This window comes from Argiope bruennichi, chromosome 5 (genome assembly GCF_947563725.1).
Source record: "Argiope bruennichi chromosome 5, qqArgBrue1.1, whole genome shotgun sequence".
Lineage (NCBI taxonomy): Eukaryota > Metazoa > Arthropoda > Arachnida > Araneae > Araneidae > Argiope > Argiope bruennichi.
This window is the reverse complement of record NC_079155.1, coordinates 55,736,530-55,758,852: the sequence shown is the minus strand read 5'-3', so window position 1 is coordinate 55,758,852 and position 22,323 is coordinate 55,736,530. Positions and strand designations below refer to the sequence as shown.

The 22,323-nt window shown below is 24.6% G+C and overlaps 1 protein-coding gene across 1 annotated transcript; it reads left to right on the top strand.

Moving 5' to 3' along the window:
- The first annotated feature begins 690 nt into the window (after positions 1-690).
- LOC129968637 (uncharacterized protein KIAA2013 homolog) lies at positions 691-21,810 on the top strand. The gene is made up of 16 exons (XM_056082733.1): positions 691-929; positions 1,030-1,152; positions 2,484-2,587; positions 6,102-6,221; positions 6,648-6,776; positions 10,566-10,624; positions 11,735-11,827; positions 12,545-12,612; positions 13,931-14,065; positions 16,649-16,751; positions 16,840-16,908; positions 16,989-17,188; positions 18,624-18,736; positions 19,455-19,719; positions 20,385-20,509; positions 21,587-21,810. The coding sequence occupies exons 2-16, from the start codon at positions 1,055-1,057 to the stop codon at positions 21,769-21,771; spliced, it is 1,866 nt and encodes a 621-aa protein (XP_055938708.1). The 5' UTR covers positions 691-929; positions 1,030-1,054; the 3' UTR covers positions 21,772-21,810.
- Positions 21,811-22,323: the final 513 nt, after the last annotated feature.

The following is a 22,323-nucleotide window of genomic DNA, read 5'->3' as shown; positions in this document are numbered from 1 at the left end:
AAAATCTGAGTCTAATCAATATAATAAAAAGTATGAGCTTCCTCATTAAATTACATAACTTTTTTATAACATCCTCAAAAGTCTAAAGATAAATCTTTTGTTTTCTTTTACTTTTGAAGATGGACTCACGAGTTAGCTTTTCACGAAACTGGTTCATTAATTTTACAAAAATAAAATGCAGATGGAAAGGAAGAGGAACTGTTGATAATCAACAAAGCATACCCATTAATCACTACATTTTCCCCTAAGAACGCAAACTGGCCTGCTCTCATACCTTTCTGCATCACTGGGAACTCCGGGAACAGTGAAAACTCAATATTTGAGCAGGACCAACATGTCAGTTAAGTTCAAAAGTCCAAATTTCGAATTCTTTTTAAATAGCGAGAGCAGCATTTGATCTGACTTCTTCAGTGAGAATCAAAAAAGTTTAAACACTTCCAAAGTTTCCCTGTTTCTAAAAGGATCGTAGGTCTTCGAGAGAATAAGAATACTAAGTTGTTAATATCGTATTAAACTGACATTGCTATCAAATTGCATCCTTCTTAACATTTTTGAAATAGCTTGATCCCTAAAAGTACCGGGAGCCTTCAATCAGTAACACAAGTAACTATCGAATATCGAAACCACCGAAACTCCGAAATTAAATATTTGTTTCATTTTATTTGCGTAATTTTGTTTGTAACCGTTGCGAGTAATCTTGTTCTTGTTTTATGTTTTCTTGTTTACATTTAAGTTGACGGTCATCGGTAATAATTGAACGGCAGAAGAAAATGACTTTAAGCAAATGTTTTTCTGTAACATTCCATTCAGCTTATATCATGCTATTTTACTATATTTCCAGTAACATTTGTATGGAACATTTTCTTTAAATCTGAAAATAAATCGCATCCTCATTTTCAAGCATCGGAAAGGATGAAAATTTATATTAAGTACTTAAGCATTATTTAATATTTTTTTAACATTTTATAATAGAATAAATATTTTAATAATGAAACATTAGCAAAAATTTTAATAATTAATTTCTTGTAGGTGATTGGGTATATATCCAACTAATATGATAGGTGCATTCATATTTATGCGTTTGAGGAATATGTTCTATGAATTGTGCGATCTCTTTCGAAGATGCAAGAGAGGTCTTGACAGCTATATGTCGTAAGTTTTATATTTCAGAGCTGCTTCTAAACATTTCGGCTGCAATAATTTTTCAAAACGGACGATAGGACAAATTTATTAATCTTCCCATGTAGTGTGAGATCAAGTGAAAATAGTGGTTTACCGAAGTATTTTTATAATGTATCATTCAGTCTTAATCAGAATATTACAATTTTATGGTATATATGTGATAATGATAAGTAATACATTTTTAATTATATAAATCTCCTATTAAAATATTTTACTTCATTAATTCGACTGTACAATCTTGCAAAAATATAAAATTAATTTTTTTTTTTTTTTTTTTTTTTGAGAATGCTACTATTTATTGTCTATTTTGAATAACGAAATATGAGTGAAAAATTTTGCATTTGCTTGTAACATTAATATTATTTTGTTTATTTGTAAAGGTAATCATGGCAAATTTATTAACCTCATCTTTGCTAAATTTATTAATATAGAGCATGTGCTTCATATTATTGAGATAAGTTTCAAATTTAATCTAAATTATATTTAGAAGCATGTGTATTCTGTTAAATGAGTGCAAATGCAGTTTAAAGTTATCGATTAAGGATAGTATTTCAGATAATTCCAAAATTAAGCTAAAGTTGTCGTTTCAGAACCTAAAAATAAATTAAGTATCCTAATTACAGTATGCAGTAAAATTTGTTTTTCTGTTAAATAATAAATATTTATCCAGTTAATTATTGGTGAAAGTATGTATAAAATAAAATCTGATTTTCTAATACATATTCTTTCCTTCCCTTTCATAAGTTGATATAAATTAGCATTTGCAACAATGAGGAAAATTAAAATATTAATGAGGTTTGATTGACAGTTGTGGAGTGATATGGGTAAAAGAGTGTGGATGTTGGCCAGTTTTATTAGCCTTTTTATAACCAGATAAGGATTCATTGATAACAATGTGTATTGACAAGCATACTTAGCAATAATACTAAGCCTTGGCTATTACTCAGCATTATCATGCCATAGAATAGAACTTTAGTTAAATTTTTTTTTTTTTTTTTAAATATCAATAAAATATGACTTAAAAACATTTCAAACAAATTTTTTATCGAAACATTTATTTTAGTTTTTGCAGATTTTTAAGCATTTATGACGATGTATGTAAGCTAAAGTTAAAAACTCAAATAAATAAATAAACACAGAAAAAAAAAAGAAAACGCTATAGAGATTATTATAACATTTACTATTAAAAAGTCAGTTTTTAACAAAGATATTTAATTCAGAAAACGGAATATCTTTGATATTTAAGTGTTGGGGCTTTTTTCTTTTCCCATCACATTTAATGTTCTTCCAAATCTTTTTAGGTTAAGAAAGGCTTTTTTGCTAGCACTTCTTGTATTTGGCTTGTTGCTTTATGTTGGACCTTCAGTTTTCCGATGGGTGAGGAAGAAGACTCCAATAATGATTGGTAATGTTTTCAAAAATAGTTTAAAATGCACAAAAATGAAACTTTTGTTTGTTAATTTGAAAATGGATATAGTAAATATGATTTATTTACTTAGCATATATATATGTTCATAAAAATTGTATTCTTATTTTGTTTCATTTCACAGCCAATATTTTTATATATGAGTGATTTTATGTCACTATAAAATTAGTGACATAAAGTGTATAAATTTTGAATTAAAAAAGCTGAATTATTTTGTGCCCATATATTTATAGTGGAATAAAGGTAATTCAAATGGATAAGATTCAATGCTTCACATGAACTTATTCAGATGATTTAATAATTTTGTAATCAATCTATTGATAACTTACAAACAAATGAAATTTGAAGAATATAACTTTATTAATTGAGAATATAATATTTATTATTCTAAATGATAGTTTTCCATTGATCTACAAGTTTGCCAATTCTATTTTATTAGAATTATCTTGTTTTTTTTCCTTGAAAAAAGATTATGAAGTACTTTCACACATCTTAGTGTCCAGATTTAAAAATTTTATCTTTTAAAATATTCTACAAAGATCAAAACAGTTAATAATTAGATGGCATACTATCATATAAGGGGCTCAACTCTTGAACTCTAGTAGTTTTTTTAGGCTTTGTTATGTAATATGTGGTTTGAATTGAAGAAAGATTACATCTTTTCTCCTTACCAGAACTGGGCATTTTTCTCAATGTTCCATCCAGTCTAGTGAAATGCTTACAATACTTCTCTGCCATGATTGTTTCACCACATTAAAGTACCTTAAAATTAATAATTCTGATGAAATTATTCATTTGTCTGAATAATTCTCCAAACACACAACTGTAATTTTAGAAGGTGCAGCACAGCCATTGTGACAAGTTCTGTATTTTCACCTGCTTTTTCCCATGTTCTTTTGTGCTGAACATTATTATATAAAAATCCACTTCTCATCAGTTGTTATCACACAATCTAAAAAAAGTTCTTTATTGTAACATGCAAGGAGAGAAATGGATGGTGTGGGAAAAAAAAGATTTAATTTGAACCTTGCAACTTGGGAATACACCCAAGCTTAAAAAAAAAAAAAAATGAAATGCTGTCTGCGTTCAGCTTCTCTACGATTTCTTTAGTTCTGTGGGGTGGGTTTCTTTCTCTAAAGCCCTCACTATATTTTCATCAATGTCAGAAGGCTGTTCTGGGTTTAATTGATCTTTCAGTGTAAAATCACCATTCCCAAATTTATGAAACCATATTTTCACAGTTTACAGAGCAGGCACATAGTTGAAATAAATATCCAAAATATTTATTTTATTTTTTATTCAGTTCCAACATTTTTGCCTTCCTGAAATTCATAAAGCATTATATAAGGAAAATGAACTTACATTGTTTATTTTTAAAAAGTTGCCATATTTAAAAATTATTGCATTTTATCAATATTCAATACTGTAGGGACAAAAGACACTTTTATGTTTCAAGTGCAAGAAACACACCATCTACATTTCCCTATAAATTACACTGTAACACCATTTATGAAAATCAAACATAAACATTTGGAATGACCTAATACTTAAAGTTAGAATTTTTGAAAAATGCAATTTAAAATATAATATTAAAATTAGATTTATTTAAGAAAATAATTATAGATAAATTTATGAAATTAAAAATTGTGTAAAAAAGGCATTGATTTAAAAAAGGAAAATCATTTTTTATTTAAAAAAATCATTTTCAAAAATAATACACATATTTAAAATCATCATGCATGATATTACATTTATGCACCAAATTTTATGCAAAATCATAGCATTAAAATATTTATGTAATATTTTGTAATTTTAAATAAATATTGAAAAACGAAATTTAATGTTCAAGGTATTGGAGAATTAAAATAGAAACCATTGAAAAGCCAGAAAATTAACCCTTATTGTGGCAAGACTGCTTTATTGAAGAAAAGCAAAAAAAAAAAAAAAAAAAAAAAAATGTATATAAATAGCTATACATTTTGTATAGCATCTCATTTTGTATAGTATACCATACATACAACTTTATAAAAATTATTTTATAGTGGTAGTATATTTTTATAAAGTTGTATGTATGGTATTTTTATAAAGTTGTATGTATGGTATACTATACAAAATGAACATAAGGGTTAAAGAAATATGTTTTAATTGATGTGTATTATTTTAAATACTAAAAAAAGATTTTAGCTAGAAACTGTTACAGATAGAATTCTCTAATTAAAAATTTCAAGTTCATTCAGAGCGAGAAATTGAAAACACATGCAAATGATGTAATTATTTGATCAAACAAATGAAGCCCCATATCTCATAGCACATTGCTACAATTATTTTGATGCAAGCTAACATTTACACTGAATAATTCTGTGTTTGAATTTTCTATTATTTTATTAAAAATGTCTTTATAATCACTAGACACAAATCATATTAAGATTATGCTGAAACTTGAAGAAAAAAAAAGCATTTTCACGTATTATTAGAAATTGGCATTTAAATGAAAAAATACGAGAATTGTAAAAATTTTATTAAAAAAATAGTTATAAAATCATATATTCAATGCCAAAAAAGGTTTACTAGAAACCTTATTAAAAAGTTAAAACATTAAATATTACATAAAATCTATATTTTTTATGCTTTTTTATTGATTCTCCACAAACCAGAATACATTCCATAAACATTGATCTTACTTCAGAGAATTTGTGATATGTTGTCAATTTAGGTTGGTTGATTGCTATATTTGGCATATTTACATATAATATTTTCTTGCTCATAAAAAAAATTGATGTTATATGTCAAAACTTATATATATGTATATATAATAAGTTTTGTGTGTGTGTAATATATATATATATATAATATGTGTGTGTAAGAATACTAATAAACTGCAACTATAAAAATAATTCCTGTTTCAGTAATTAAAAAAAAAGCTTCGTTGGTAATTTTTGCTGTATGAACTCTTCGTCAATAATTGCTCTTTAATATTAATAGGAAAATTCTAAATAGCATTTTCAATCCCTGTGAAGGATATTATATGTACCATAATTCTTGCAATTTAATAGCTTAGGGAAAGTTTTTTTTTATATATGATCACTATGCCTTTTAAATATTCTTGAATACGATTCTCATGCTTTTGCAAATCATCAGTCTATTTGAATAAAGCTCTATTTAATAAAGTAATAAAAGCCTGTCATTAAATGTTATTCTTTTTTTTTTTTTTATTTTTTAGTTAGAGATATTTGTATATGTCTATGATGCATTGAAACACACTTTGCATCACTCAATATTGATATGATCGTTGCACTGTCAGCTTCCATCATTAATTGTAGATGTGTTATGAAATAATGTAAATAAAAATATGGACAAATCTCTACTTACTTAAAGATCAGATGTATTTAAATACTCTTTCAAACAAAGAAAAAAATTGAAGTTTTTAAAAAAGTCATTTTTGTTGTTTAATATATATTTATGCTAATATTGATGTATTTCATATTTTAAACAGATCCTAATATTGGGTGCATTGCTTCAAACATGAATGCACTGATACGAGAATCCCAAACATTTGATGCAAGTATCTATCGTTCTTATGAGCCAGATGAACCATACTTTCTTCCTTTTGTTGGTAATATATTTAGAAATGTCCTTATAATTACATGAAATTGAATATACATATTTACAAATATAACTATATCTGACATTTAAAAATTGGATTTTAGATTTACCAAATTTTAATATTGTTTACCAAATTATTTTTCTTTAGTTTTATCAAAATAATTTAGCAATATAATTGAAGGATATTTTTCTTAATTTTTTAAGCCAGTGATTATGATATTAAAAAGGAAGATACTTGATTTTAAGTGAGATTTTTTTTAAAAGTTGGTTTCTTGATTTTTAAAATAAAGAAGAAAGAAAATTCTATTCTAAATTTCTTTAAATTTTGCCAATACCAATTACAATGAATTTTTATATAAATATTGTTTAATACTAATTAACTGCCAATATATTGTTTTAACTTAAATTTAAAATATGAGTTGAATTTTGATTTTAGGGAATGGAAAAATTGGTGTTCCTCTTGACAAAAAAGAAGAGTTATATGTCCATTATAAACGATATCTTTCAATCCCTATTAATTATCATCCAATTGTTCAAGTTGATATTCCAGGTGCTAGTACGCAAGGTAATCATATTTGGTGCATTTATTAATTTCTTGTATAAGTGATTTTCTGTTTATTTTACTGTTAGTATGTATATAATTCTATGTATATGTAATTGTAATCTGTATGTATAGAAACTGAGTAAAATATATATCTTATTTTAATTTTTTTTTTATTCTGCAGTTCAGTTTTTAAATATATTTGATATATTTTATTGTGGGTTTAACCATGCTATATTGCAAATTTACAAATCTGCCATAAAAGAACCTTCCTTCTATTCAATTTGAAAGAAAAAAAAATGCTTAATTTTCTTAACGTTCTTTTCTTTTCTTTCTTTTTCTTCTTTATATATGCTTAATTTGGGAGGGAGGGATTCATTTTTCTCTGCTAGAAGAACCACTCTTGATCATGCATGGAGACTACCAATCTTATCTGAATAACCATGACATCTTCTATTTGGTTTTCTTAAAAATTATATATAAAATAATGTGCCATCTTCCAGTAACAAATATGCTTATTACTCTTAATTTTGAAACAAATATCAAGTTTAATGACTTGAATTGTCTAAATATTGTATCCTTCTAGCCAGGTTGGCATTATATTGTTTTCATTCATCACGACACAAAATTTAAATTTTTGAGAATTAGCATAAATTTGTCCTCTAATTATACATTTTTTTTTTCTAAAATGTCATTCTTACATGAGCATGAAATATTAAAAATATTGATCCAGATTGAAAATCTAAATTAAAAGCTCCTGTTAATACTCATATTCTGTACTCATATTGCATATTATTTTAGAGTAATCATATTAATAAATTAAATGCATATCATTGTCAAATGAAATCAGAATTAACAAAATTTGTTGAGTTATTTAAATATTTTGTGCACTATAAGTTTGATAAGATAGCACATATAAATAAAAATAATAATTTTTATAGAAACTAAATATTTTCTCTTGAATATATAAATTGTTTGTTTGCTATAGATTTTATGACATAATAATCATATTAGGTTATACTTATACTGTTTCATACTGCAGTAAGAAAAAGATTGAATTCTTCTTTAGCAGGTTATTAGAATTTTTTAATATTATGGAAAAAGGCAATGGCTAGGAGTCCTCATATGGCGATATTATTTATTTACAACAATCAGTTTGTGAGAAATTTTTCAGAGATTATTTCATAAATTTTTTTATGACAGTAACAATAATCATGAATAAACAGCTTGTAAACATTTTTATTTATATTCTAAGAAATTTAAATCATTTAAAATATTTTAAAAAGTACATAATTTTATAAATTTTTACATAAATTATTTTAAACTAAATCTAATATATGTAAATTAAGAAATATAAAAATCATTCTAAATTAATTCAAATATTAACTAAAAAGAGAAAATAAATTTAAAAATTGAAAATACTTAAGTATTTGGAATAAAATACCTTGAAGAAGTTGACAATATGTGCTTCACAAAAAAAGGGATTTATGTATTTTGAACATTGAAGGTGGTTTCTGTGAAAAGCTACAATTTTCATGCATGAAATGAGAAGTGTTGCTTATCAAGCCATGTCTCTAATCACAGCATTATCAGAATGCTCATTTTGACGTCTTCAGAAATAAATTCAGATCTTATATACAATTACAAATTAATATATTAGAAGAATGTGATCAGTTGGTTTTGTTAGAATTGCAGTCTTTAAGAATTAAAAAACTTCTCTTTTATTTTTTAAATTAGAGCATTTTAAATATAAAATTACTCCCATAAAACAAAATTTCTTTGTGCTCCAACGATAGTTTTCAAAAGAAACAAGATACTACTATTCAATAATTTTGAAGGCTCTAAATGGGAAAAATCTTATTTTTTTAAAAAAAGTTTTGTAAATTGTTGACTTTTTTTTTTTTTTTTTTTTTTTTTTTGTAAACATTGTGCCAAAAAGGATTAGAGAATAATTCAAAGAAAAAAAAATCACCTATCAAGTATATTTATTTAGTCTCATATTTTTTAAATTTATAATATTGGTAATACCTATTAACATCAGCACTCATAAAAATAAAATTATAATAGTTTTCTTTAAAATTGATTAAAAGATAACCTTATGTATTTTTTGAAAATTATAAAAATAATATAATGTAGTCACGAGTTAAAATTGATATTGAATAAATATCAGTTTTTAAAATGTTTTCCCTCATTAAAAAAAGAAAAAAAAATAGCAAAATTATATAACTTCATAGATGCAAATAGAAATATTTGGAAAGAAAATTTCAAAATATTTTGAATGTCTATGAACAAAATTGTAGTGCTCCAGAATATATTTCATCTTAAAAATTTATGAATTGCATTCTAAATTACTGGAGGGGAGGTGAATTTAGATTATAAATAAAAGAGATTGCAAAAGAAATAGTTCTAGAACATTTTTAGGAAAATTGCATCATACCAAATTTAAATTTGTATCAAATAGACTCTGAAATTATAATTGAACATAAAAGTATTTATGCATAAACAAAATTCTATTTTTTGCCAAATTGGTTTGAAAATTTTATTAATTCTATTTCAAAATTGTTTTAATTTAAATATGAAGATGAAAAAGTTATAAAGATAATATTTGATACTTCTGAGAAGAAATATACAATATACTACATTCAATAAAGCATAATAATAATAATGCATTCACAATAAAATACTGTATTAAAATTTAAATAAGTGTGGTACTCTGTTTATCTGAAAGATTTGAAACTTCTTAACAATTTATAAAAAGCATTTTAAATTTTTGGAGAAAAAATCATATTCAAATTCTTTGATACTGGCAACATTTCACACTGCTCACACACTTTGCAAAATATTCATCTTCTTGGAATAATTGAGATAATTCAATAACTATCTTGACTACTGATAGAATCATCTTAAAAAATTTTCATTTTCACATATTGTTTTTTATGAGTTTTTGTCTTTAGAAGTGATTATTCTGGTTGCTCTTGTCTCATTTTAATTTTTCCTGAAAACTTACAATTCTTTTCTTTGCTCCTCTATTTTTTTAATTTTTTTTTTTTTTTTTTTTTTTTTTTTTTTTTTTTTTTTTTACCAACTATGTGTTTCTTAGTAATGTTTTCAGTCTTCAAGATTTTTTTCCTCTGAAGTCATATAAAGAGCTTTATCTGCTGCAATAGTCTAATGAATTTCTGATTAGATTCTTATTAATGGGAATTTTGTAGTTACAGCTATTATGATTTAAAATCATGCATGCATCAATATATACATTATACACATACATCATTCACATTTACAGTGTTAAATGATATTGGTAAATACATTTGTTAGCAACTTCTGATTTATCTCATAAACTATGTTATGTTAAATTCATTGATTTTCTTTCATTACTCCTCTGTCATTCTTATATTTAATCATATTAGAACTCAACAGCTATCAACCATACTTCATTGCTAGAATTGTAGCCATGCAGTTTATATTGATTTGTAGTTTTTAGATATGTTCATAAATTTCTTAAGAATAGTACCAAGATTTTAAAAAAAAAAATCTTTTGTCATAAATTATATAACATAATTGATTTTAAATCACTGTGTGTCACTAATAGCTTAGTCAGATAAAATTATTGATTTTACTTTAATCTAATCTTATTTTCTTTCTTTTTTTTGTATTTGTGTTGAAGCTGCTAAAGTATTAAAGCTGCTTAAATTATTTTCTGTGTATTAAGTATCATGCAAATGTTTTTGTGAATGGTTTTGTCTAAACTGCTAAAATATGCTTGGAAATCTAATAACATTACTATTATTATTATTTTTTTTTTTTTTACAGAAGGAACAGCTGTGCATTATACAAGTGGTATTGCTTATAAATTCCAGTGTTTTAATATGGTTAGTTGTACATTTGTTTTACTGAATATAATTTACTTAACTAAAAATATTATTTTATATTAGATGTTCATTATTTGCTAAAATCTTTTTCATTTATCTATTCTAAATGCTTTGTTCTATTTTTTTTAATAAATTAAAGATCAAGAAGAGTAAAAGGCTGCAAGTCATTTGTAATTAAAAGAGTTTTCGCTTATTTAATTTCAAATTTTAGAAACATTCAATCAGTGTGAAATAATGATAAATATTTTTTAAGAAAGAAAAAATAATTAAAAAACTGTTCAAAATTAATTGTAAATACTGCTATTTTAAAAATTTTGTTTGATTAAAAACAAAAACAAAAAGGAAATTATAGAGTTCCAATTTATTATTCATAGAAATTGCAAAAAAATGAAATCAAGTATGTTTTTGCATGTGTAGAGATATCAGGATAGGGTATTTACAATTTTAACTGTAATGTTTTTGTTTTTTTTTCTTTTCAAAATCTTTTCCTTCCTTTCCATTCCCCCCTTCCCATGAGGACTTTTAGAAGGTGTATTAAAAGTTTATCTTTGTTGTAGTGTTAATGGACCACATTCAGTTTAAAAAAAGCATTGAAATAAACAATCATTCATGATAATAAAGGGATCTTTTTACTTCTTATACAATGCTGTTTGCTTTGGAAATGAACATATTTTGCATTTCCTTTTGTAATGTTTTCCTATATATATATAAAAAAAAATAATAATAATAAAATACCTTAGCAAATTTAACTATTTTCATCTTTTTCAAAATGAAATTATAATAGTTACAAATCACAGAATAAAAGCATAAATTATTAAATCTAAAGGAATTTTATTTTAATTGTTAAGATTGCTTTATATACTGATTATTTTATCAGGATAGCTATAAATAATACCAGAATGATAAAATTAATAATACTTAAGTATTTTATTATACTTAAAAAATTCATCAGAAGACAATAAAAAAGGTTTACATCTTTGAAACTTTATTTTTTGTGATATTTTATTTAGGAAATAATTATTTAATAAAATTTATTTTATTGTAATTATTGCAATGAAATATTTATTTGAATCAATTTATTCTTAGATATTCTTTGTTTTTTGGTTTTAGAGGAGACACCCAGTTAGTGTGATTCATCAAGTGTATGCTTATCGTATAGCTCCTTCCCTGTTAATTCAACAGATTGAAATTATGAACCCATTAGTATGTTGATACATACTTTTTTTTTAGGTCCTAGTAGTAGAATATATTTATACTGTAAAAATATTTTTTTCTAATCTTAAAGATATGACTTTTGCTATTCTTTTTTTGTCTTATTTTGATTTCATTATTTTAATATATTTTTAATGCTAAAATTATGTTGGAATAGCAATAATTTTTTTTGCACGTAAAAATAAAAATTAGATGTATATTAATAGTTAATGTCAAATGCATACATTTCTGTAAAATTTTAATATTAAAAAAAGATTTTACAACCTCAAATGATTTTTGTTTTAAATAAGTCCATCATATTTGAAACTGACTTTTATTCAAATATATCAGTCACTTTAAAATATACTAGGATATTTATTTTATACCAAAATATTTGTTTGGGTGTGATGTTATGCTGTTACCAATAATTTTCTTAATTCTGTAAACTTGAATTGTGAATAACCGTAAAAACAAAATTGATGTTAATTTTTTTTAGTTTTTATCTTTTTGTTTTTTTATTATTTATTTTTGTATTGGAAACAATTTAATTAAAGTTTTATTTTTACTACATATTTTGCTAATGAATTTGAATAAATATGTGCATTCTATACATGTAATATTTAAGTATATAGAATGTGTATAAATATAATGTATATTGAATGTATGTGTGTGTGTTTTACATTAATAACTTATTGTAAATTATCTATTTATATTCCAATATTTTTCTAGAATGAGGATTTGACTCTTATATTAAGACAAGAATCATCTACAAGTAGTGAAAATTCTCCTCTAGTCATGTAAGTGTATGTTGTTTTAATGCAAACCTTTGTACTTGCATATTTTAAAATTTGATTTAAGTGGTATTAAGTTGTATTAATTGGTTTCCAAATTTTTATCCTAATTTAGCCCATATTAATTTTATTCTAAAATGTTCTCTTCATTCTTGATCCAATTCCTGCTTTTTTATTTAATTATTCCTACACATGCTCTAAGCAAAGGGATAAAAAAAACCTTAATGCTTAGTTCATTCTTTTAAAGATACATAAAATTCCCTTACCTAAATCTACATATGTCAAAGAAATCCCTTTCTTCAGTATAAAATCACTGAGAGACTCTTTCGCTCTTCTGCTGTGGTGTAGACTGACACATCTCGTCACTTCTTTCTTGTACATAAATTATGTCTCCCGGGATGAAATAAATAGCTCAGAAATCTTCTCTTCGACCAGACAACTGCTAAAAAATATGTTTAATATATATATATATATATATATATTAAAATTTGCTGTTCATTGTGTGTTAATATATTTTTATATAGTGATTTTATTAGTGATTTAGTTTGCAAAATAATTCTTTATACAAAATTTTTATTTCATTTTTTTTTTTACATAGCATCAATTTACAAAATTATTTATTATGTGCATTGCTTCTTATTAAAATTGATTTTCATAATTTTAAAATTTTCTTTTGATGGAAACATTTTATTTTATTTCTTGGCTTGCTGAGTTGTAATTTGATAAAGGAATTTAAAATGATAAATCAAAATAATTGAATGTGCAATAAATATTGATATAGCTTAATGTATGAAATTTGTTTGAATTCATTTATTGAATTATTTATTTGTTTATTTAATAAATTGCATGTGCTGAGGCCTATAAACCAATCTTATCTTGTCAGAACTTATACAATTCATGTACCTACTCCGTAGCCCCCTTCCCCTACTAATATTTCTTTCAAAAATGAAATGGTTGAACTTTAGCTTCTTTTTAAGTTTAAGCAAAATGCTAACTGTAGTTTTAGAATTTTTACTTCTTTTTGAAAAAAAAATTAATATAATTTGTTTATGATGTTTTTATACAAAGAATTTTAAAATTAGAAGGAGATATTAAATGTAACACCTTATTTTAGAAATATTACTTAAGTAGTAGATTTTCCTTGATGATAATTAGCATTTAATTGCATTCTGAAATAAACTGTATTAGTAATTACCTTATCTTTCTTTTTAAAATGAAGACTTTATTTTAAGTAAGATTTCATGTTCAAAAATTTATATCTAATTTAGAGCATTTATTGTTTACAGCTATGTTAATTAAATTTATATTTGTTTTAATTTTGTAGAACTTTACCCAATGGAAACAAATTTGAATATAAAGTATTTTCTGAAGAAGTAAAGGTGCCTGATTCTTCCAAAAGTATTATGCTATCTATTGCTGCTACAAAAGTGCCAAGTACAATCATTATCCCACCTAAAAGGTTAATAGACTCATTTAATATTTACTTTTGCGATAACTATTTTATGAATTTTAAATTTAATTGTGTGCATAAAAGGTGCATAAATTTAGTTCTCATACAGTTTTTAACTCTATTGTTAAGTGAGAGTTAAAAAAAAAACCCTGACCTTTTCAAACTAATATTTTTTTTGTAAGATTTACATATTTTAATACTTTATAATAAAATTGCATCTTTGCTTGATTAATAACAATATTTTTTTAAGGAAGTCAGTTTGTTCAAAATCCTATACTATAGTCTGTGTAATTTCTGTAGGCGTTTCAAGAACACTTGTTATCCCTGTTCTTCACTCTTTCTTCATTGCCATGGTTCCGACAAAGCTTGTTTTTTTTTCTATGCAAGTACATTTCGGGAATACCTTATCTTCGGAATACCTTAACAGCTGCGTAAAAAAAATGAGTGACACTATTATCTGCCTCAGCGTTGCGAGGCAGACAACCAGTAACTAGGTAGAAAATGTGACCTTGAACCACCTACAGAAAATACATGGACTATAGTATGTTACTATATAACATTATTATTGTATACTCTTGATAATAAAATTATATTATCAGTGTATTTATATACAAGGAATCCCCCCTCCCTTGAATTAAATTTATTTCCTTAAATATTGCATCTAGGCATATACTTCTGATTATAAACTTTCATTAAATAAGGTGTACAATTGCATGATGACCCTTAGTTTTTTTTTGAGAGAGGAAAATAAAAAAATTAAATTTTTATTTTACAAAATTACATTTTTATAAGCCTTTATAGCAAAAAGGTGATATGAATTTTTTTTATATCAATCTAAGCACACATTCTACCTACAAATTTTGCAGAGACAAGCATTTTTTTTTCCATTTAAAGGGACTGATATGATACATTAATGTGCATCATCCAACCATCTTGATTTTAAAGAAATTTGTTAATCGTGCATAACATTGCTCATTTTGGTTGGCTGACAGTTACAACTTTGACTTTCTAAAGAAAGGAAGAGAAATATGAGAAACTGAATATTTAAGATATCTCAGACAAATATTGGAATGTTGAGCAAGATAAAATTATTTACATACACTTATGTGCTTTTTAAACGAATGACATATTTGAATATTAAAAATGTTTGAACATGCTGTTGACAATATATGATGTATGTAAATAATAATGTCTCCTAATTGCAGAATAGGAATGTCATTTTCCGAATTCTCAGCATCCTTCTAGGAAGTATATTTAAGGAAAATTTTAGTGGTGGTAAACTAAAGGATCCTTGCACTTCTAGGAGGAGGAATTAAAATTTTAGCTTAAGTTAAACATGTTGATTTGCTAATAGTGAGTCTAAAACTTGACATTGTAAAGCCTTGAAGTATAAAGAATATTTTATCATAATAACTGGTATCTGTACAGTATTTGGGTCTACAGATTAATACAACAGTCACATAGACAAGTACAGAATTTTATAATTGGGCCATATTATAAGTAAAATCAAATCCTGTTTTGAGAAATGCAATTTGGACCGACAAATATTGATTAATCGAAATTGAACATTAATTTTCAACATTAATATTCTTGAAGTTGTACAAATCCATTCTACAAGAAGTTTATCATTACTTTTAAATTTCTACAAATTTGTGTTTGGAATTTTTAGAAATTCTTTGTTTTTTAGAACAGTATGCTGAGTAGTGACTGATATATTCCATTGTTTGGATTTTGATTGTCATTATGTTTGAATGAAGGTTTGAATTGGTTTCGGCAGTAAGGCTTTTGATGTTTGGCAATGAATTAAAAAAAACCTGAAATGCCCCAGTATTGTTAAATGAATGCAACTTTGTATAGATATTGAGGATGTTCATTTTGAACAAGTTCCTTATACTTCAATTAATGTATCATTTTTTCATTCATTATGACAGTTAATAAATATATTTTTTTTTCCTGATTATATCCTTTAAATAATCTTAAGTAATTAATTTTATAGTTTGTTTGTATTCTTATAGATGAGTGTAAGAACATCATCTAACCCGTTTATGCTTTTTGCTATTCGGATTGTATAAAAATTAAAAAATTTTTTTGCAATTTTCACTTATTTTCCTCTACCAAAGCCAAAGTATTTTCATACTTATGGGTACCTTTTTTGATGAAAATTCGCAGTTGGAAAGATACAGTAGTTAAGGAAATAAAGTTTTGCCTCACTTTTTCAGGACTCCTGTATATAAAATTTTTCAAGAAATTAAGCATGTGAAAAGTGGTTTGTTAATTTATATGCTATTTTTGATACCTTAGCTTTAATATAAGGGCATATATTATTTTCATTCTTATTTCAGTTTTTGAATGAATAAGGCTTAAAAAGGCAAAATAAGCTTAAACATTGTAACTCCTCATTTCTTTTGTGGAAAATTGAGCTGCATATTATTGTAAGGAAAATTTCTGTCAATAAATGATTAAAGATTATCAAATGCACTCATATGTATAAAAATTAAAAGATTATGGGTTATATGTGTTACATAACATTTATTTTTATCTATACAAGTTTTGAACTACAAAATAACATTATTACAATTTTAACTTTTAAAGCTCAAAAAAATTAGTCATCAGAACTGCTGTGCATTACTCAGAGCCATTCTCTGTTCCTATACCAGAAACTGTAAAGCAAAAACTTGAATCACAGTCTCAAATGGTGAATATTATTTTTTCAATACTTTTATTGTAATCCATATTTTTATAGTTTCTGAATAATTACTCATTATAAACTTAAAATTTTATAGGATCTTAGAAATGCATTAGATACAGATCCCCTGTATTTACGCATGAAACATGTTGAAGCATGGAAAAAAGTAAGAATACTTTTATTATCTATGTTTGCATTTTATATGGCAATGATTTTTAAAAAAATATATATTATTGTTTTTTTTAGTTGTGGCACAGTGGATTCACCATAAGTATATCTAGAGCTCAAGGGGCCTTAAATGGTGATAAGATAAACGCAACATTATATTACATGATGTCCAATTCTAGAGATTTTATGTCCGAAACAGACATAACACCTCATCAGCGTCTCTCATACCAGAAGTATTTGTATGTTCCAGACAAATGTTACAGTGGACATCATACTTTGTAAGTTATTTCTTTTCTATTCCTATAATTGTAGAAAATACTATTTATAATAATCAATCATTAAATTTCTAAATTAGATATAATTTTGTAATAGTTAATATTTTAAAGTTTTAAAAAATTAGAATACTTCCTTTCTTTCATTTTAATTTGAAAAGTACTTAAAATCTTTTATTAAAATTTTCTGAACCCCCAAATGATACTTTGGTGTAATGTATGACATTCATGTAAAATTTTTTAACTATTTTTTGAAAATCAAGAAAATATCTCCTTGTTGGAAAAATTCACCTTGTACTTATGTTTTGTCTAAGAGTTTTGCTATTTTAAATATTTATCACTTTTTCTTGTTCTTGATTAAAAATACTATAATCTGTATAAGTATGTATAGACAGGAAGTTATCTGTCAATTGCATATAGCATTCTTGATTCAAAAATCATTCAAAAATGCTTTATTGTGCCTAGATTTACAAAATTTGGCATATAGTTTTTCTGGATAGTAGGAGCTCACTAGGTTTCACTCTTCATTGTTTCAGTTACTGAAATTGTCATGTTCACTGTATTGATTTTAAACACATTTTTGAGTACATGTCATTGTTATAAATTATGATAATTATTTTATATCTGATGTGAACCTTAAAACATTATCATGCTACAATAACACTTCGATTAATTATCAGTATCTGTTATAAGTCTTATCTAAAAAAATTAATAAACAAAACAAACGAATTACATATTATTTTAAAGTGAAGTAGACTTACAGTAAGTAATACAGTATATTTCTGTACATTAATACTAATGAGGAATATATTGATTGTTCTTTAAAATTAAATAAAATTTGTATGTACTATACAGCTTAGAAAATATTATTTTCACTTTCCTCTCAAGTAGTAATAAATTCACGTTTTTTTTAACATTCATATGAAAAGATTTTTATTATATGTCTATTTGATTATCTGTCACAGTTATGATCTAGATAGAGAGGGTTAATTTGAGTTTTGTTATATAATAGTTCAGCCTGGGGGGGGGTCAAATTTATTTTTTCATTTATTTGATTAGTTGATAAAATTGTTGATACAATACATAAAGATTCGATAATAATCCATAAGACGCAGTAAAAGAATATATTTGATAATTTTGATGTTGTTTCATTGCTGTGAACTATATTTGGAATTATATTAATTTTTTTTTATCTGTGAAGTTACAGATGAAAAAATATTTTTAAATAATGCACTTCACTAATAAACAAACCTTAATCATAAAGTACTTTCTTTGGAAATTTTTCCAAATGTATTTACTTTTACAAAGTATCTATTATAATATAATGTACCTATTACAAACTCATAGATACATTGCAAATATTATATCTGAATATTTTAAGCAATTTGAAATTATATCATATTTTTTATTTCTTTATACATTACAATTTAATTTTTTATAGGCAAGCTTCAACATTGTGGTCTGATTTGAAATCTATATCAGATGTTAATAAAGTTGTTCATTTGTGGTTTCTTACTTTGAATAAACAAGGGTGCCACCGTTTATTACAAGCTGGTAAGAATACATACAATTACAGTTAATAATAATTTTTTGGCAAATATAACAAGAAATCATTATATTAAATAATTTTAATTATGATGTAAAAATATTTTTAATGCATTAGTAATTTTAAAATGATAATGTTAAAAGTTTGTATAGTGTCTGTAATTTGTGACTTTGGAAACAATATACATGACGAAAAAATCATTTAAAACATTCTATAGGGCAAGTGCATGAACCAAGTGATACCAATTTCAGATATATACTTACTTCCTTCATATTAAATGTTCACTAAGAGAAAAAAATACAAAATTTTAATTAGATTCTTTATTAAAATTTAGTCAAAATATTGACATTTTTCTTCAATATTCTTAAAGGATATAAATGAACAGAAGTAAATTTTATATCGCTTACAAAATTCAAAAGAAAAGAAAATAGCTTTTTAGTGCAGTCAGTTTTATTTCAATGTAATTTTTTCTCTAGTTTTAATACATTTTAAGCAGGTTTTATAGCAATATTTTTCATTGTTTTAGTTACTGGATGTATAACAATGTATTTTGCAATGATATTAAACATATTTTTTAATTAATCTTATTGTTGCCAATTAATTAGGTGGAATTTTAAAATTAACATGAAGATTGATAAATCACACTTAAAACATTCTCATACTGTTTTGCTCTAGGGGAACAATTTTCGTTTCACTTTTTTTTTTTTTTTTTATATATATATATAGGAGCTGAAGGTGTGATGCAAGCCATGATTCTTAGCTTTGGGGGTTTTAAATTCAGTGATCATCATTTAGAATTTGACACTGAGCCTAAAGACTTGCACAGAGACTATCATTTCCGTCGTATAATTTATGGTAATTCTACCCATGTCAACGTAAGTGTGATTGTACAAGAGGATAACAAAGCTTTGATTTATGCAGCTTTGGATCGCAGTGATAAAGACTATTATGCTTGTGATGGTGGTTGCTTAGATCCTCCTGTGAAATTGGGGTAGGTTTCTATCCATTTTTTATTGAAAAGGTTTAAAATAAGTGCAATTATTCTTTTGAAAGATTTCAACATAATGTTAATGCTAATTTTTGCTATTAACAGTACTATTATTTGTTATAAATTATAAAATCCTGAATATTAAAATGTTGTAATAAAATAAAATTTTCAAAGTAATATATTTTTTGTTAAATTACAGAAATAATTTGTTAAAATTTTCTGTTTTTCAAATTATGCAATAGATGCCAAACGGATAAAAACATTAATAAAATATTCTGATAAAAATGACAAAATCTTGCATGTCCTTTTGCTTAATATAAGAAAAGTTTTCAAAATGTAAAAAACAAAATAAGGGCCATATATTTTTCCAAAAAATACTAATATTTTATTTGTGATAATGAAAAAAACGGGGACTTAATTACTTGAAAACATCTATAATTTTAATTTGTTTTATGTATAAATTTCAATGTGCATATATTTCAGATGCATATAAACTTTCGAATATAATGTTTCTTAAATTTTTAGCTTTTTTTGGGGAAAAACAATTTGTTTGTATAACAATCATTTTTTTTAAATCTTAAAACTTTTTGTGATTGTATAAATCAATCATTAATAAATTATGATTAATTAAAAAATTATAAAATAACTTTTATATTAAATAATTTTAGGTCTGAACCAGTGCAACTGCCTGTCAAATTAACTAGTCCAATTACTGCTATATTGTATATAACTGCAGATAAGCAACATATGGAAGAACTAAAACATACCATTCATGTAGCAGAAGTTGTTGAAGGTATTTTTTCCCTCATTTTTTTAGTGCAGTTAAATCTGTTTTTCAAACATCTTACAATAACACTGAAAAAAATTAACTGAGAAATACATTTCTATTTTCAGTGAAGGAAAGTAAGTTGTATTTTTTCGGTGTTGGAAATAATTGGTTTTGGGCTGGTGCAAATTAAACATTTATTTTCTGAAATAAAAAATTAATCTAACTTGAATTTCATCTTTTGCCTTTAATATTAATGAGATATTCCAACATTTTTATTGAATGAAAATTATTATTGTAGTCTTTTGGATATTTTATAAATTAAAATTAAGGAAAACATGAAAATATTTTATAATGAATAGCTGTTAAACTCAATGGCAGGTAAGAAAGAAATTTTTAGACAATAAAACAATTCAATCAGCAATTTTGTTTCTCACGTTTCAACATTGAATTTTGTCCTTCTTGAGGTTGATTTGATCTATATTTTCAATATCATTTTTAGTATAAATTTATTTTGTTCAATTAATCACACTAATTTTATTTCTCAGTGTTTATGTTTGGTACAATCATTTTATGAAATTCAATTTTTTTTTTTTTATCAGAATGATTCTTATATATGATGCAAGTGATAAAAGGTTTCTTCATTTATCAAGAGTTTACTGTATGGTGAATTCATTACTACATAAATTGGATTATTTTTTTAAAAATCTTGTATACAACAACATGAAAGATACAATATAAAATATTTTTATGATGATAAATTTGAATTGCATGAAAAAAAAGCAGGGGGGGGGGCATTTTTTTCAGTCATTTAATATTTAAAATAGTGATACCTTCTGATACCACATCGATTTTTGCAGATTGTTTTTGTGTTATATCTTTTTTTACATTTATAATATTTTTTTTCTTTTCTTAAATGTAAAGTAGTATTATTTCATGTTCATTTAAAGATATAAGCTGAGAAATTACATACTGCTGTTGAATCTTTTATTGCCCTTAAATCAGATTGAATAGGATATTAACTATTTCAAAATAAACAAAAATGCATGTATTTATATTAAAATGACATTCTCAACTAATACAGCTACTCTTTTGTTTTCACAGCTCCTGCTCATGAACATCATATCATTGCCTTACATAGGCACGGACATCAGTTAGGAGGTTTGCCAGCTTTTTTCTGGGTTTCAATAGCATTTCTTATAGCTGTTTTTCATTTATTTTTAGCAAAACTGATATATAATGAGTATTGTGGTAATCAGGAAAAATCTCGTGGACGGTATGTGGTGTGATTGTAAATATGTAAATGTATAAAGTTTTCAAGTGTAATTGATCTTGGTTGTAATTATTATCAGTTAAACATTTATTTTGTTTTTTCATTTAAATTTAATACTGTGGGTGATATTCATAAAAAAAAAAAAAAATTGTGAAAAATTTTGTGTATTTATTGTATATAGCAAATGACATTTAATCATTAAAGCTAAATTTTTTTTCTCTCTTTTAAGTTTGTACATTTTTTCAAAGCTGTGTATCAGAAATTGGAACTGCAGTTTTAATGAATTAAATTTAACAGTTAGAAATCCCAACAATATTGCATTATTTGGATAAACTATGGAAAAAAAAATGCCAAATGCTAATAATATATATATGCAAAAATATATGTAAGATTGAAAATAAATTCTTTATAATATATTTCATAAAAAATGGTATCATTTACTTTTATTTATTTAGATACAGAAATTTCAGTATTGACTTTTTGCACTTAAAATAAAGATTTTTTTTTTTAATTAATTGCATTTTATTTTAAGCAATACTGTAATTCTTTCTTTTTTTCCCTCCTGCTA